Here is a 14,404-nt window from a genome sequence, read left to right as displayed (position 1 = left end):
GTCTGAGAGTGCACGTCTGAGAGTGCAAGTCTGAGAGTGCACGTCTGAGAGTGCAAGTCTGAGAGTGCACGTCTGAGAGTGCAAGTCTGAGAGTGCACGTCTGAGAGTGCAAGTCTGAGAGTGCACGTCTGAGAGTGCAAGTCTGAGAGTGCACGTCTGAGAGTGCACGTCTGAGAGTGCACGTCTGAGAGTGCACGTCTGAGAGTGCACGTCTGAGAGTGCACGTCTGAGAGTGCACGTCTGAGAGTGCACGTCTGAGAGTGCACGTCTGAGAGTGCACGTCTGAGAGTGCACGTCTGAGAGTGCACGTCTGAGAATGCAAGTCTGAGAATGCAAGTCTGAGAGTGCAAGTCTGAGAGTGCAAGTCTGAGAGTGCAAGTCTGAGAGTGCAAGTCTGAGAGTGCAAGCGCCAACTGCAGCCAGACCCTTTTGGATTTTTAAATATAGACCTTAGGGTTCATGAGCTACAGACATTTTTATTTGATAAGTAGTTTTTCACAAAATGCTCAAAAATAGGGGTGCATGTTATAGATTATTTTTGAAGTATTGCATGGATGAAATAGTTTCACAAGAAGATGCTAGGGAACTGGAGAAAAAACAAAAAAGTAAATGTAGTAAAATGATATTCACTGAGTACATTTAACATAATCACTAAACCTATATATTTTGGGGCTTCTTGGCATCTTGAGTTGTCGGGATGGGACACACACTTCTAAAGCCAACAAAACAACTTGGTATATGCAAATATTGACCCCAGATGTCATTATAGCAAGTAGCCCTGGGGCAAAGTATACCTGATGTGTTCCTGACTACACCACTGGTTCTTGGCTTCAAATTATGGGCGTAGCTTGCAGGTGGCATTTCACTATTTGAGCAAATAGGCAAAGGTAGCTTTAGAGAAAGAGATATTTTTATTCATTGCACAAACTTTTATGGCTACTTTCAGACGTTTACACAGAATAATGGGTTTTAAATAGGTATATATTTGAATGACTAAAGTACAGAGTTGGGCAAGTTACTCTGAAAATGTAATCAAATTACTGATTACACGTTACTTTTCTGATTACTTTATTTCAAAAGTAATAAGTAATTAGTTACATTACTAGTTACATTACTTTTTTCTCCATTAAATTGATTAAATACTAGCATACACGCTTCCGATAAATATTTGTTATAAAAGCATCAACATTGACGGAACACTGTTATTTTTAACTATAGCAGCGGCTGCTGCGTGCATGGTTTGGCAGAATGCCAGAAAAAGCGCTGCATTTACAATCTCTAAAAGACATCTCAGTTCATCGCAATCTCACAAATCTCTGTTATAACACAATAAATATATGCATAATGCATCTTTCATAATGTCTACAATTAGTGTGTTATAATGAGAGGATTCGTGAGCACGCAAAGTTCAGCACTGCATTGCTCAATGCTGCAAACACGTGTTATAGCCTAAATAGAAACTCTGCATACGCTTGCACCTGTTAATCGTTTATATTTGATATTAGTTCATGTTGCTTTTGTGCAACAGATGAATAACAATTTATTTGTTTTAGATATTTTATGTTTAGATATTTCTATTTTGCGGGAGTCCCATGACTCATTTTATTCTCCCGCATCCCGCGCGCGCGCACACACACACACACACACACACACACACACGCACGAGTGTCCACCCGCCCGCCCCACTCGCCCATCTTGTCCCGCACCGCACTCTGTTGCGTCGGGTCTCGCGGGAGCAGGTCTCTAATCCACTGGCACTTTACCCGACAGTGCGTGTGCTACATTCTTACTATCTCTAGATTATAAAACACTGCATTCTGTCAGCAATGTAACGCGGCAGTAACGTATAGAGACCTCGGCTTGTAACTATACTCGAATTACTATTTTGAAAATTATAACGCGTTAAATTACTCCACAAAAAAAATCCAATTACAGTAACGCGTTACAGAATTGCTCAACGCTGCAAACACGTGTTATAGCCTAAATAGAAACTCTGCATACGCTTGCACCTGTTAATCGTTTATATTTGATATTAGTTCATGTTGCTTTTGTGCAACAGATGAATAACAATTTATTTGTTTTAGATATTTTATGTTTAGATATTTCTATTTTGCGGGAGTCCCATGACTCATTTTATTCTCCCGCATCCCGCGCGCGCGCACACACACACACACACACACACACACACACGCACGAGTGTACACCCGCCCGCCCCACTCGCCCATCTTGTCCCGCACCGCACTCTGTTGCGTCGGGTCTCGCGGGAGCAGGTCTCTAATCCACTGGCACTTTACCCGACAGTGCGTGTGCTACATTCTTACTATCTCTAGATTATAAAACACTGCATTCTGTCAGCAATGTAACGCGGCAGTAACGTATAGAGACCTCGGCTTGTAACTATACTCGAATTACTATTTTGAAAATTATAACGCGTTAAATTACTCCACAAAAAAAATCCAATTACAGTAACGCGTTACAGAGTAATGCGTTACTGCCCAACACTGCTAAAGTATAAATGTGCAACTACAGCCACCAGTGTGGCACGTTATTCATTCATTTAAAGATTTGTTCAGACGCCACTGCCGATAAATGATAATCAGTACCAGCAGATGAATTTATGAAGCCATTAAAACAATAAAGATTAATAGATGATTGAAATAGTTACATGAGAAATGACAGGATCGTTTAGGCTTCTGATGTGTGAATCTGTGCTTGATCTTGTTAAACTCTTCTGGATCTGATGTCATAAACCAGAAGAATGACAGTAGCCACGCCCACCAGAGCAGAGAGGACCAATCGGATCACAGCTTCAGTAGAACCACAACAGTGGACAGAGTCTGAGGAATAAAAATTCAAACTGAGATCAGCTCTGTCAATAAACATTAATATCAGCTCCAACATCAACTAATATCAGATAATAATAAATACGCTGCTGTACCTGAACATGTGTGACAGAGTTGAGTGATGTCCAGATGTTGAGTCTGGATGCTGATGGGATTGTTGAGCACACAGCTGTAGCTGTTTTTATCCTGATACTCCACCTCCAGCGGTAGAGAGAGACTGATGCTGAGATCAGACACACTGATGCTGGACAATAAACTGTTTCCTTTGTACCAGGAGAGAGTCACATGACCCACATTCACCACTGAACACACCAGTGAACAATTCTGCTGTGATGATGATGATGATGAAGAGCAGTTTGAAGAGTTATCTTCAACATATAAATATCTGAACACGCAATACATCAAATTAAAGAACAGAACCTATTCTTAAAAAATAAATAAATAAAAAATATTCTAGCTTCAAGCATTATTTCAGTTTTCATTTATATTCATTCATTCATTGTTGATGTTGTAGTGTAGACTCATTCAGGAGATGCATAATCCTATAACAGTAAAAACGTGGAAACCCGGAAAATTCTGTGTTTGGCGGGAAAGCGTTGTCTCATAAATAATGGAAAATTCTGTGTTTGGCGGGGAAAGAGTTGATATGACTTTCAAATGATAAGTTGCTATCAAGGACAACATCCAGACTTTTTACCTGAGAAAAAGTCTGAAAAACAACAACTGTTGACTGGTCAATAATCACAGACGAACGATCAAATTTAGCCAGATTAGACTTTGTACCTACAAGAAGAATTTCAGTTTTGTAACTCTTAAGTTTAAGGAAATTAGAAGAGAACCAATTTTTTATTTCAGTTAAACAGCTTGACAGAGCAAGCAAAGTAAAAAACATATTAGGCATGGAAGACAGGTAAAGCTGGGTGTCGTCAGCATATTAATAACTTCCTAAAGATTTGTCCAAGAGGCAGTAAATAAATAAAGAATAAAAGAGGCCCCAAGACTGAGCTTTGGGGAACACCAGCAGTAATATGTGATAGCTCAGATATGAAGTTTTTAAGTTGTACAAACTGAGTGTAACTAGAAAGATATGATCTAAACCAAGACAGACAGGTGCCGTAAATTCTAGGGAGACCAGCCTGTTTAAAAGGATGCTATGCTATTTTATGAAAGGCAGCACTCAGATCGAGCAAAATAAGTATAGTCAGCTGTCCAGAAACCACTGCCATAGGCAGATCATTAGTGATTTTAACAAGTGCAGTCTCCGTGCTATGAAATGGATGGAGGCCAGATTGAAATGTTTCAAACAAACTGTTATCTGAAAGGTAATGTGAAACCTGATCTGCAACAGTCTTTTCTAGTATTTTATGAATAAATGGTAAATTTGAAATATAGAAGTTTTTATAGCAGTTTTAAGTGATAACTGAGCAAAACCAAGAACAATCTCAGTGATTAAAGAAGACAGAGAGGATAACTAAGTGTGTTTGAAGAGGATCCAGTTGAGAGGTAGTGGATTTAGATTTCTGAATGATGCAGGTTATCTCATCAACAATAGGAAGACTAAAAGTAGAGAGAGTGGACAGAGTTTACGAGAGAAGGGAACTAAAAAACCACAACCAACATTATGAGCAGGTATTTGCTTATGAATATTTCAAATTTTTGTATTAAAGTAATCCATGAAAGTATAACATACAGTAGTGGAATACAAATAAGATGGTAGAGATTCAGGAGACTGCAAGATCTAATAAGAATGGAGGAGAGAAATCTAGTATTCCCTTCACTCAATCTAAATAAATGTAAAATTCTGATTTAGCCTTAGTGATAGCCTCCTTATAGCTTTGCATATACTGAGCATGGTTCTTTTTGTTTGACCTTTTAGCCTTAAACTGGTGCAATTCAGGCGGATACTAAGGAGTTAAGTTTTCAGAGGTGCATAAACATCTAAGATATCACGGAACCCATCATTATAAGCAGCAACCATGTCATCAACAGTGGATAAATCAACTTTGCTGGAGATAATGGCAAGATCATTAGCAAAAGCAGATAAATCAATAGACGTGGTATTGCAAAATGTGACTGAACAACTCACATTTACCTTAGACACTGTAAGATAAACATTAAAAGACACCAGTAAATGGTCAGAAATGGACGAATCAGAAACAGCATATAACAACAGATAAGATGTGAGAATGTGTCTGAGTGGGAGTGTTGGCATATTGCTGTAATTAATGTAATGCCCAAACCGACAAGATAAGAATTCTCTTGTAAAAATGTACTTTTTCAAATGTAAATATAAAACACTTTGACAGATGTAGGATGTTAATAGCAGTGGCATCATCACAGTCTGTGAATGTTTCTCCTCTCAACTGTTCATCCAGCAGGAGGCGCTCAACGCTTCAGAGGCTTTTTTGTTGTTGTTGTTTTGTCATATTGGAGACATTCGTACACTAAAATGTTGATTCTTTGTGTGTATTTTTCTAACCCTTCTTTTCATTGCAGGTAAAATATCATAATTATTGTAAACCCATTATAATTTTAGAAAACATTAATACAGGCCTATACACGCCTCAGTTTCTCCAGAAGAAAAAAACGATGTAAATTATTTTGCTCCGAATCTGTAATCAATATGTTGCCTAATCACCAAACTGCTCTTCATCATCATCATCTTCATCACAGCAGAATTGTTCATTGTTGTGTTCAGTGGTGAATGTGGGTCATGTGACTCTCTCCTGGTACAAAGGAAACAGTTTATTGTCCAGCATCAGTGTGTCTGATCTCAGCATCAGTCTCTCTCTACCTCTGGAGGTGGAATATCAGGATAAAAACAGCTACAGCTGTGTGCTCAACAATCCCATCAGCAACCAGACTCAACATCTGGACATCACTCAACTCTGTCACACATGTTCAGGTACAGCAGCTGATATTAGTTGATGTCGGTGCTGATATTAACGTTTATTGACTGAGCTGATCTCAGTTTGATGTTTTTATTCCTCAGACTCTGTCCACTGTTGTGGTTCTACTGAAGCTGTGATCCGATTGGTCCTCTCTGCTCTGGTGGGCGTGGCTACTGTCATTCTTCTGGTTTATGACATCAGATCCAGAAGAGTTTAACAAGATCAAGCACAGATTCACACACCAGAAGCCTAAACGATCATGTCATTTCTCATGTAACTATTTCAATCATCTATTAATCTTTATTGTTTTAAGAGCTTGTAAGTAAGAAGCAGGATTTTGAAATCAATTCAATATTTAACCAGGAGCCAATGCAAGTGGTAAAGAAGATGAGAAATGTGCTCCATGGAAGACGTTTTCCAGAAATAATTTGTGCAGCTGAATTTTGGACCAGCTGCCGTTTATGTAAGGTATTAAAAGGAAGACCATATGGAAGAGACTTGCAACAGAGTTGCAGTGTGTAACTATTGTTGTCCTCAATGTTGTCCCACACAACCATCACCAATTTCAAATGGACGACGCACACAACAACTCTGGTTATCGGTTCTTTTATTCACCGCAGCAACAATGATTGTGCCTGAGAAATACATCAAAATGTATTGATACATCGGGTGATAACACTACAGACATAGACATAACCGCAGCAGCGTCAGCCATTTTCTGCTGAACTACCAATAACTCATAACAATTTCATGATAACAGAATAACTGAAATATAGAAATCACATACCTGAAGATACATCAAAATGTATTACTACACTGGGTGATAACAATGCAGACATAGACATAACTGAAATTAAAAAAGAAATTAACAACTCGTTCTCATTAAGGGTAAACTCACTGTGTGTTATCCATTCAGCCATTCGATGGTACACTAGCAATAGCACATGTCAGTCCCACTATATGAGACATGAGGCACGACGATAATTACTCAACAAAGTATCATCTGAGGTATAAACCCCTTCAAAGCATTATACATCTGTTGCTATAATCACACATAATCCTTTTACAGCCGAAAAACTAATAACTCGGCTCCTTCATATCTCTCTGATCTTCTTCAAATCTACACTCCTGTACATACTTAGATTCTCTTCTTCAATCTCTTTAGTCCAACTACACATTCGTTTGAGAAGTACACTCTTAAAAATAAAGGTGCTTCACGATGCTATAGAAGAACGTCTCGGGTTACTTATGTAACCATGGTTCCCTGAGGGGAACGAGACACTGCGTCCTCTAGGGGTCGCTATGGGGGGAACGCCTCGTCGTGACCCGTGTCTGAAGCCTACATTGAAAAAACACCAACTTGTTTGGCCAGGCGACAGCCATGACGTCACTACCGTCGCAACTAGTACAAAAAAAATGCTCTTACTTTGCTTTTGGAATGCACGCTTCAAACAGAACGGTCAGTGAAGACGAAGAAAGTGATGATGTGCGCTACCGGCGCCTATTTTGTACTAGTTGCGACGGTAGTGACGTCATGGCTGTCGCCTGGCCAAACAAGTTGGTGTTTTTTCAATGTAGGCTTCAGACACGGGTCACGACGAGGCGTTCCCCCCATAGCGACCCCTAGAGGACGCAGTTCGAAGTTCCACGAAAGGGAACCTTTTTGTCTAAATGGTTCCATAAAGAACCTTTAACATCTGAAGAACCTTTCTGTTTCACAAAAGCTTCTTTGTGACGAAAGAAGGTTCTTCAGATTACAAAAAGGTAAGAAAGAGATGGTTCTTTAAAGAACCTTTGACCGAATGGTTCTTTGTGGAACCAAAAATGGTTCTTCTATGGCATCGCTTGAAGAACCTTTTGAAGCACCTTTATTTTTAAGAGTGTATGGGGTCCAAGGTTTTTAGTTATGCTGCCCCTCATTTGTGGAATGCCCTTCCCCAGGACATCCGTAACAACAGTTTTCACACTTTTAAATCACATCTTAAAACTTATTCATTTAAACAGGCTTATTGTACATGTGTTGATTAGTTTATTTTTAGTTTTTTAATGTATTTTGTAGTTTGCTGTTGTTTGATGTTTTATGACGATTTGTAAAGAGTGTCATGAAAGGTGCCTATACATAACAAAATGAATGAATGAATGTTGTTTGTCAAAATAATGTAATCGTAATTTAATAATACTGTAAATATTTACATATAATGTTAAAATGAATGTTTCAATAACGTAAAACTTTACATGCACTGCTGAACTTTTGTGTTCCACCAGGAGACGCTCAACATTTTAAATGTAATAAAACATGAAGAGACTTGACTTGAGTGAAAAAAACTTTATTGAAAAAGGCAAGCAACTACAGTTGACAAATGGACAGAAAAGTGAGATCTTTTATCTGACAGAAATATAAACAAAGCCCTCAAACTGAATCTGTACTGTAATAACACTGCAAGACAGGCACATTTTAAAGAGGCATTAAAACCCCAAACCAAACATGAAAGATTATACAGTATATATATATATATACACACACACACACACACACACACACACATTGTGATCCGCATCAATACCAGCAGCAGATGAAAATAAGGCCTGTAAAAATAAAAGAAGATTATTAAATGATAAATATAAAATAGTTCTATCGGAGAAATGACGACATCATTTAAGTTTCTGGTGTGTGAATGTGTGCTTGATCTTGTTCAGCTCTTCTGGATCTGATGTCACAAACCAGAAGAATGACAGTAGCCACGCCCACCAGAGCAGAGAGGACCAATCGGATCACAGCTTCAGTAGAACCACAACAGTGGACAGAGTCTGAGGAATAAAAACATCAAACTGAGATCAGCTCAGTCAATAAACGCTATTATCAGCGCCGACATCAACTAATATCAGCTGCTGTACCTGAACATGTGTGACAGAGTTGACTGATGTCCAGATGTTGAGTCTGGCTGCTGATGGGATTGGGATGAGATCCTGATGAAGATGAGGATGATGATGGTGATGGTGATGATGATGGACAGTTACTGCTGATGACAGGATCAGGCAGATGAACTGAAAACATGAAAGAATAAATACAGAAGAAAATGGATGAAGATATTCAAGCAGACAAGGAAGAAACACTGAGGGGAACCAAAACTGACCAAATTAGAGCAGTTTAAAACAATCTTATATGTAGAGTAAAAATTATTTATATTTAATCTATATTTAAATTTTTTTTTAAATGATATAATAACATTTAAATGATAAGGTATTCATTTAGATTTACTTTAAAGCTGGAATAAATATAAAAGGTAAAACTGAAAATGATCTCACCATAGACAGTGAAAAGGTAATTCTTTCTCTCATTTTTGGTCCTTATTTCAAAACCTCCAGCATGTTCAGTTGTGATGTTTGTGATGGTCAGAGATCCAGTTTGATTGTTCAGCTTCAGTCTGTGTCTGAATCTCCCATCAAGAACATCTTCATATACAGTCATGCTGTTGGTCTGTTTATTGATTTCAGCTAGTGAAGTGTTTTCAGGTACAAACTTCCACTGAATCACATTACTAACCATCATTTCAGTACGATTAGGGACTAAAGTGAATTTATATCCCTCCACCACTATTATATCGTCTACATCCCCAATCATGCATGAAGAACAACCTGAAACAGGTCACAAATTAAAACGTTTAAATAACTTTAAAAATGGTTTACTAAAGTAAACAGCTTGAAATTTACATTAGAAGAGAAACATATCAAATCACATGGACACAGATGCAAAATGGTGGATTAAGAATTTAATCTTTGTGGTGAATAAATATGAAACAGGAGAAATGTACAGTTAACTCACGTTGTACAGTGAGAATGAAACTCTTTCTCAAACAGTAGGTCTGTAGTTCATAGACTCCAGTGTGTTCAGGTCTGGTGTTTGAGATGGTCAGAGATCCAGTTTGATTGTCCAGCTTCAGTCTGTCTCTGAATCTCCCGTTAAGGACATAATTTACAGTGATTCTTCCATCTTTTACACAAATTTTAGCTATGCTTTTATATCCGAACATCCACTGAATCACATTATCATCCATCCTTTTATGAAGATCATTGTGTAGAGTGACTGGATCTCCCTCCATCACTGACAGTGACTCACCGAACACACCCGAAGAACAAACACAAAGAGATTAAGATTGAAATAACCTGATGGTTTTCAAAAAATAATATCTCTAGTGACAGAAGCTGAATGGTGTGTGGATTATGTTTGTGTGATTTTGAATAAAACTCTGATTTGCTGATGCAGGAACTGAAGTTGATTTGAGCTCCACATAATACACAGAAAACTCTTTTACTTCAGATGAGAATCACGGCTGAAACTAAAACTGCTGCTGTTTGAGCTTCAGTGTTTTTATATAAAGAACATTTAGAAAAACAAACAAACAGTGAATCTAAAGAAAGAACTGAAATCATAAAAACCTATTTCAAACTCACCAACCAGACGCCACAAACACAAACAGAACCAAAATCTGCCAAACACCTTCAACGGTTTTAGTCTACAGATATGAAAAGACAAACTCTTCAGAACTGGTTCAGTAATAAAACGACAGATGCACTGACGTGTGGCTGCTTATGGTAAAGTCATGAGAAAATCTACTATCAGTCAATCATCTTTAACAGTTTTGATGTGTTTTACTGATCATTTTACATCATCTGAACTTCAACATAATCAGCTTCAGTCAGCCGCAGCGTCCTGATATGTCCTGATATGTTTCTCACATACTAGAGATGTTAAAAATATCTTAAAGGAGACATTTCATGTGGTCATGATCAGTGTTGGGGTAAGTTACTTTTAAAAGTAATGCATTAGAATATTGCGTTACTCCATAAAAAAGTAACTAATTACGTTACTTAGTTACTTTTTATGGAAAGTAATGCTTTACGTTACTTTTGCGTTACTTTTCAAATCTGGACAGGGCTTGCTTGTTTGTTTTTGAAATAAAAAAGTAATATTTTTGGCAAATATAAAAGCCTTTTCACACCAAAAGTGAAATGAATAAGCCTCAGGCTGAAGGGAAAGTACATTTACGTTCGTACAGTAGAAGACATTTCAACACACTTCAGCAATAAAAAAAGACACACAAATGTTAGTCTAGAGTAATTTGTGTTTATTAGTATGGTTGAACTGGATCATCGAAAGTCAGAAGCAAAAACATTGGTTTATAAAATGGGATTAAATGCATAAAGGATATTTGTGTTGTTTAACATTTCATTATTGCAGGTTTGCGTCATATTCAGAATTGCATTATTTTTATTCATTTTGAGGAATACTGAATCTGTGTTTTTTTTGTGAGTGAGATGAATTAATGCATATTCATATTTATTTTAGAACTACGGTAACATCTTCTGATTTCTCTCAACATGGGGATAGGAGTCTTGCGTTACTTATTTGAAAAAGTAACTCAGATATTTTCTTGTAAATTAAAAAGTAATGCATGACTTTACTAGTTACTTGAAAAAAGTAATCTGATTACGCAACTTGCGTTACTTGTAATGCGTTAACCCGAACACTGGTCATTATATACTGAGAGTGTTTCTCTCTGAAATCTCCTGCAACTGTCTTCAGCTCGTTTGTTGTTAGTCTTACATTTTTTTATTAATTCCGGCCGTGTATGAAAACAGCAGAAAAGGGAATGTTGCATGAGTGTTGAATCAGATATACTGGTGTGTTATTTAGTGTTGTGAGCTTCAATCCTGTTCAGCATCTGACTCTTATTTGACTATTAAAGGAATAGCTTTATTTCAATGTAAAGATATTTTGTGTAGAGTGAAGATTATGAGGATCTTCATTGAAAAACCTATTACTAGAAAAACCCCAACCAATAACATCCAGATGAAGCTGTTTCTCTCTACTGATCTAGCTATATCTACAGATTTCTGTACAGATAAAACAAAGTGGCAAACCATAACACGTTTCAATTTCACTCTCAAACTAACCTTAAAACTGAAGATTAAAATGAACATTTATTTTATGTATTATAAATGTCATACTTTGTTAATAAAGATATAAAAAAAATTATAATACAAATAATTCTATGATAGTATTTGTGCGTAGAATACATGAATACACTACACAACACAAACACACATCTGCCGATGATACTATAGAGTTGCAAAGAAAATACAGTTTTACTCAGCGGTGTAGAAGTACGGATACTAGGAACAAGTTCCAGCGACTATTAAATTGTCCCTAACAATAATCAAACAAGTAAATACATATGTAACCACTGTTGTTGTAATTTTGGCCGCATCTGAAATGGGTCATATTACCTGAGAAGTTAAAGGGGTCATGAACATCCAATCAGAGTTCTCAACTCTCGCCGACAGCTCAGATGACAAACTGCCACCGACGTGAGCCCAACGAGAGTCGACGTGTGGAACACACCAAACAAACTAGCCCGACAGTTGCTCCCAGACGGCGTGTTTTGGCCTATAGAGTGGTACACTCCACAAACTGTCGTTTTGACAGATTGGCTTCAATATTAGCTGTTTTTAGTCTAACAAGAAAGATTTGAGTTTTGAAACGTACAGGATTTTTAATAGTACAATGATATGTCAAAAGATAAAGAGAATTTTGATTTTTCAGTTTATGGCATCTTAAAAGTAAATATGCTAGAAAATGGCACACTTTCAAAATGCTGCTGCTAAGCTTTTAACTAAGTCATGAAAGAGATCTCACATAGCACCAGTTTTAATTACTTTACATTGGCTCCCATTTAAATTTGGAATTCAATTTAAAATTCTCATCTTGGTGTTTAGAGCATTGCATGGCCAAGCACCTGTTTATATAAACTAGTTATTTCAACCTTAAAATTCCAGCAGGAATCTGAGATCCTCCAAACAGATCCTACTAGTTGTTCCTCACTCCAGATTAGACAAAAGGTGACTGTGCCTTTGAGGTAGTTGCTTTCAAGTTGTGGAATGCTCTTTCCTTGAATCTCAGATCTGTGGACACTTTTAAAAAACAGTTAAAAATGTACTTGTTTAAACATGCCTTTCTTTTAAATTGATCGCAATGTTTTTTATGTTCTTAATAGTTCTATTAATTCTTGTATGTTTTTGCACTGTTCTCCATCTTGAACGTAAAGCACTTTGATACTTACTCTAGAAAGGTGCTATAGAAATAAATGACTTACTTAAAGTATGACTGAGATGCTTGATAACTAACTTTTAAGCGCAGCTTTGAGCAAAGTTTTTTTTACTCTTAAGTCCATTCTTAGAAGTATTGTTGTGAGTAATTCTCAGAGGATTAATAAATACAGGCCCAGTTTTTTTTTTCAACTACACATTCCATTAGTTTTGCGAATTTGTATGTTTCATTGGGTCACGAAGAAATAACGTGTTGAGTATCATTAGCATAACATTGAAAGCTAACATGTTCTCTGGTGATATCTGCCATGGGTAACATATATAGCGTGAAAAGCAAAGGCCCTAGTACTGAGCCTTGTGGTACTCCACATTGTACTTGTGAATGACATGATACCTCGTCATTCACTGCTACAAACTTTGTAGTCTACTCAAATGAATGTTGTGGTCGATAGTGTCAAACGCAATGCTAAGTTCCAGTAGAACTAATAGAGAAATACAACCACGATCGGATGATAAGAGCAGATCTTTTGTAACTCTGATGAAAGCAGTCTTAATACTATGATCTGAATGGAAATCCTCACAGACACAATAGAACATAGCTGAGAGGATACTGCCTTTTCTAGTATTTTTGACAGAAAAGGGAGATTTGAGATCGGCCTGTAAATAACTAATTCTCTAGGATCAAGTTTTTAATGAGAGGCTTACAGCCAATTTGAAGATTTTGGGGACATGTCCTAATGATATTGACCAATTAATAATATTCAGAAGGGGATCTATGACTTCTGGAAGTACCTTTTTTAGTAGCGTAGATAGAATAGGGTCTAACATACAGTTAGGTACATATATATATATTTAGACACAGGCACAATTTTTTTTCTTAGCTGCTGACCAAAGTTACAGTTATATAATGAATATGGGCTTAAAGTGCACACTCTAAGCTTTAATTTGAAGGTGCCAAAATTGGAGGAAAAGATAAGGAATTACAGCTCTTTAATATGAACCTCCCTCAGTTCTAGAGTTGATTCTAAGTGTTCCATTTGCATTTGGAAGCTGTTGCTGTGAACCCACACCATGCGGTCAAACGGAACAGGACAGGCAGAGAGTTCATAGACGGCCTCCTTGGACAGACAGAAAGTGCGTTGCTGGGCGCCACCACCACGCAAGGAACTGAGGCCAGTGTCGCCATCTCGGGAGGTTCTGCAGCCTGCGCCGCCACCTCTGAAGAGACTACAGTGGACACCATGGCCTCTGGGAGCACAGCAGTGGACACCGCTACCTCGGGGGGTTCTGCAGCGTAAGCCGCCCCCTCTGGAGAAGTTGTAGCCGGTGGCGCTGCCTCTAGCAAATCGGCAGTGGAGTACGTGGCCCAGATGCACCATAAAGCGATCCCCATGGTGGGAAGCGCTACAGACAGAGGAAATAGTTCAAAAGCTGGAGGGCTTGAGAGTGCTGGTTTAGGGATGCCAGCTGCACGTGCCGACACCAGCGGTGGGTCCTCCACGCTGGAAGCCAGTCTGGGATACCGAAGAACTGACCTTGATACTCTGGGTGTAACAGACAGGA

The 14,404-nt window shown here is 37.9% G+C and overlaps 1 protein-coding gene across 1 annotated transcript; it reads right to left on the bottom strand.

The window, feature by feature from the left end:
- Positions 1 to 2,691: 2,691 nt before the first annotated feature.
- LOC107561587 (uncharacterized) lies at positions 2,692 to 9,867 on the bottom strand (the record flags this gene model as incomplete). The annotated part of the gene is made up of 5 exons (XM_016246060.1): positions 2,692 to 2,837; positions 2,939 to 3,211; positions 8,753 to 8,779; positions 9,041 to 9,273; positions 9,770 to 9,867. Coding segments are annotated over 5 exons (747 nt in total), but the record flags the coding sequence as incomplete, so codon positions are not given.
- Positions 9,868 to 14,404: the final 4,537 nt, after the last annotated feature.

This window comes from Sinocyclocheilus grahami, unplaced genomic scaffold, assembly GCF_001515645.1.
Source record: "Sinocyclocheilus grahami isolate Dianchi unplaced genomic scaffold, SAMN03320097.WGS_v1.1 scaffold782.1, whole genome shotgun sequence".
In the NCBI taxonomy this organism is placed as follows: domain Eukaryota; kingdom Metazoa; phylum Chordata; class Actinopteri; order Cypriniformes; family Cyprinidae; genus Sinocyclocheilus; species Sinocyclocheilus grahami.
The sequence above is the reverse complement of the archived record's forward strand: the minus strand, read 5'-3'. Positions and strand labels throughout refer to the sequence as shown.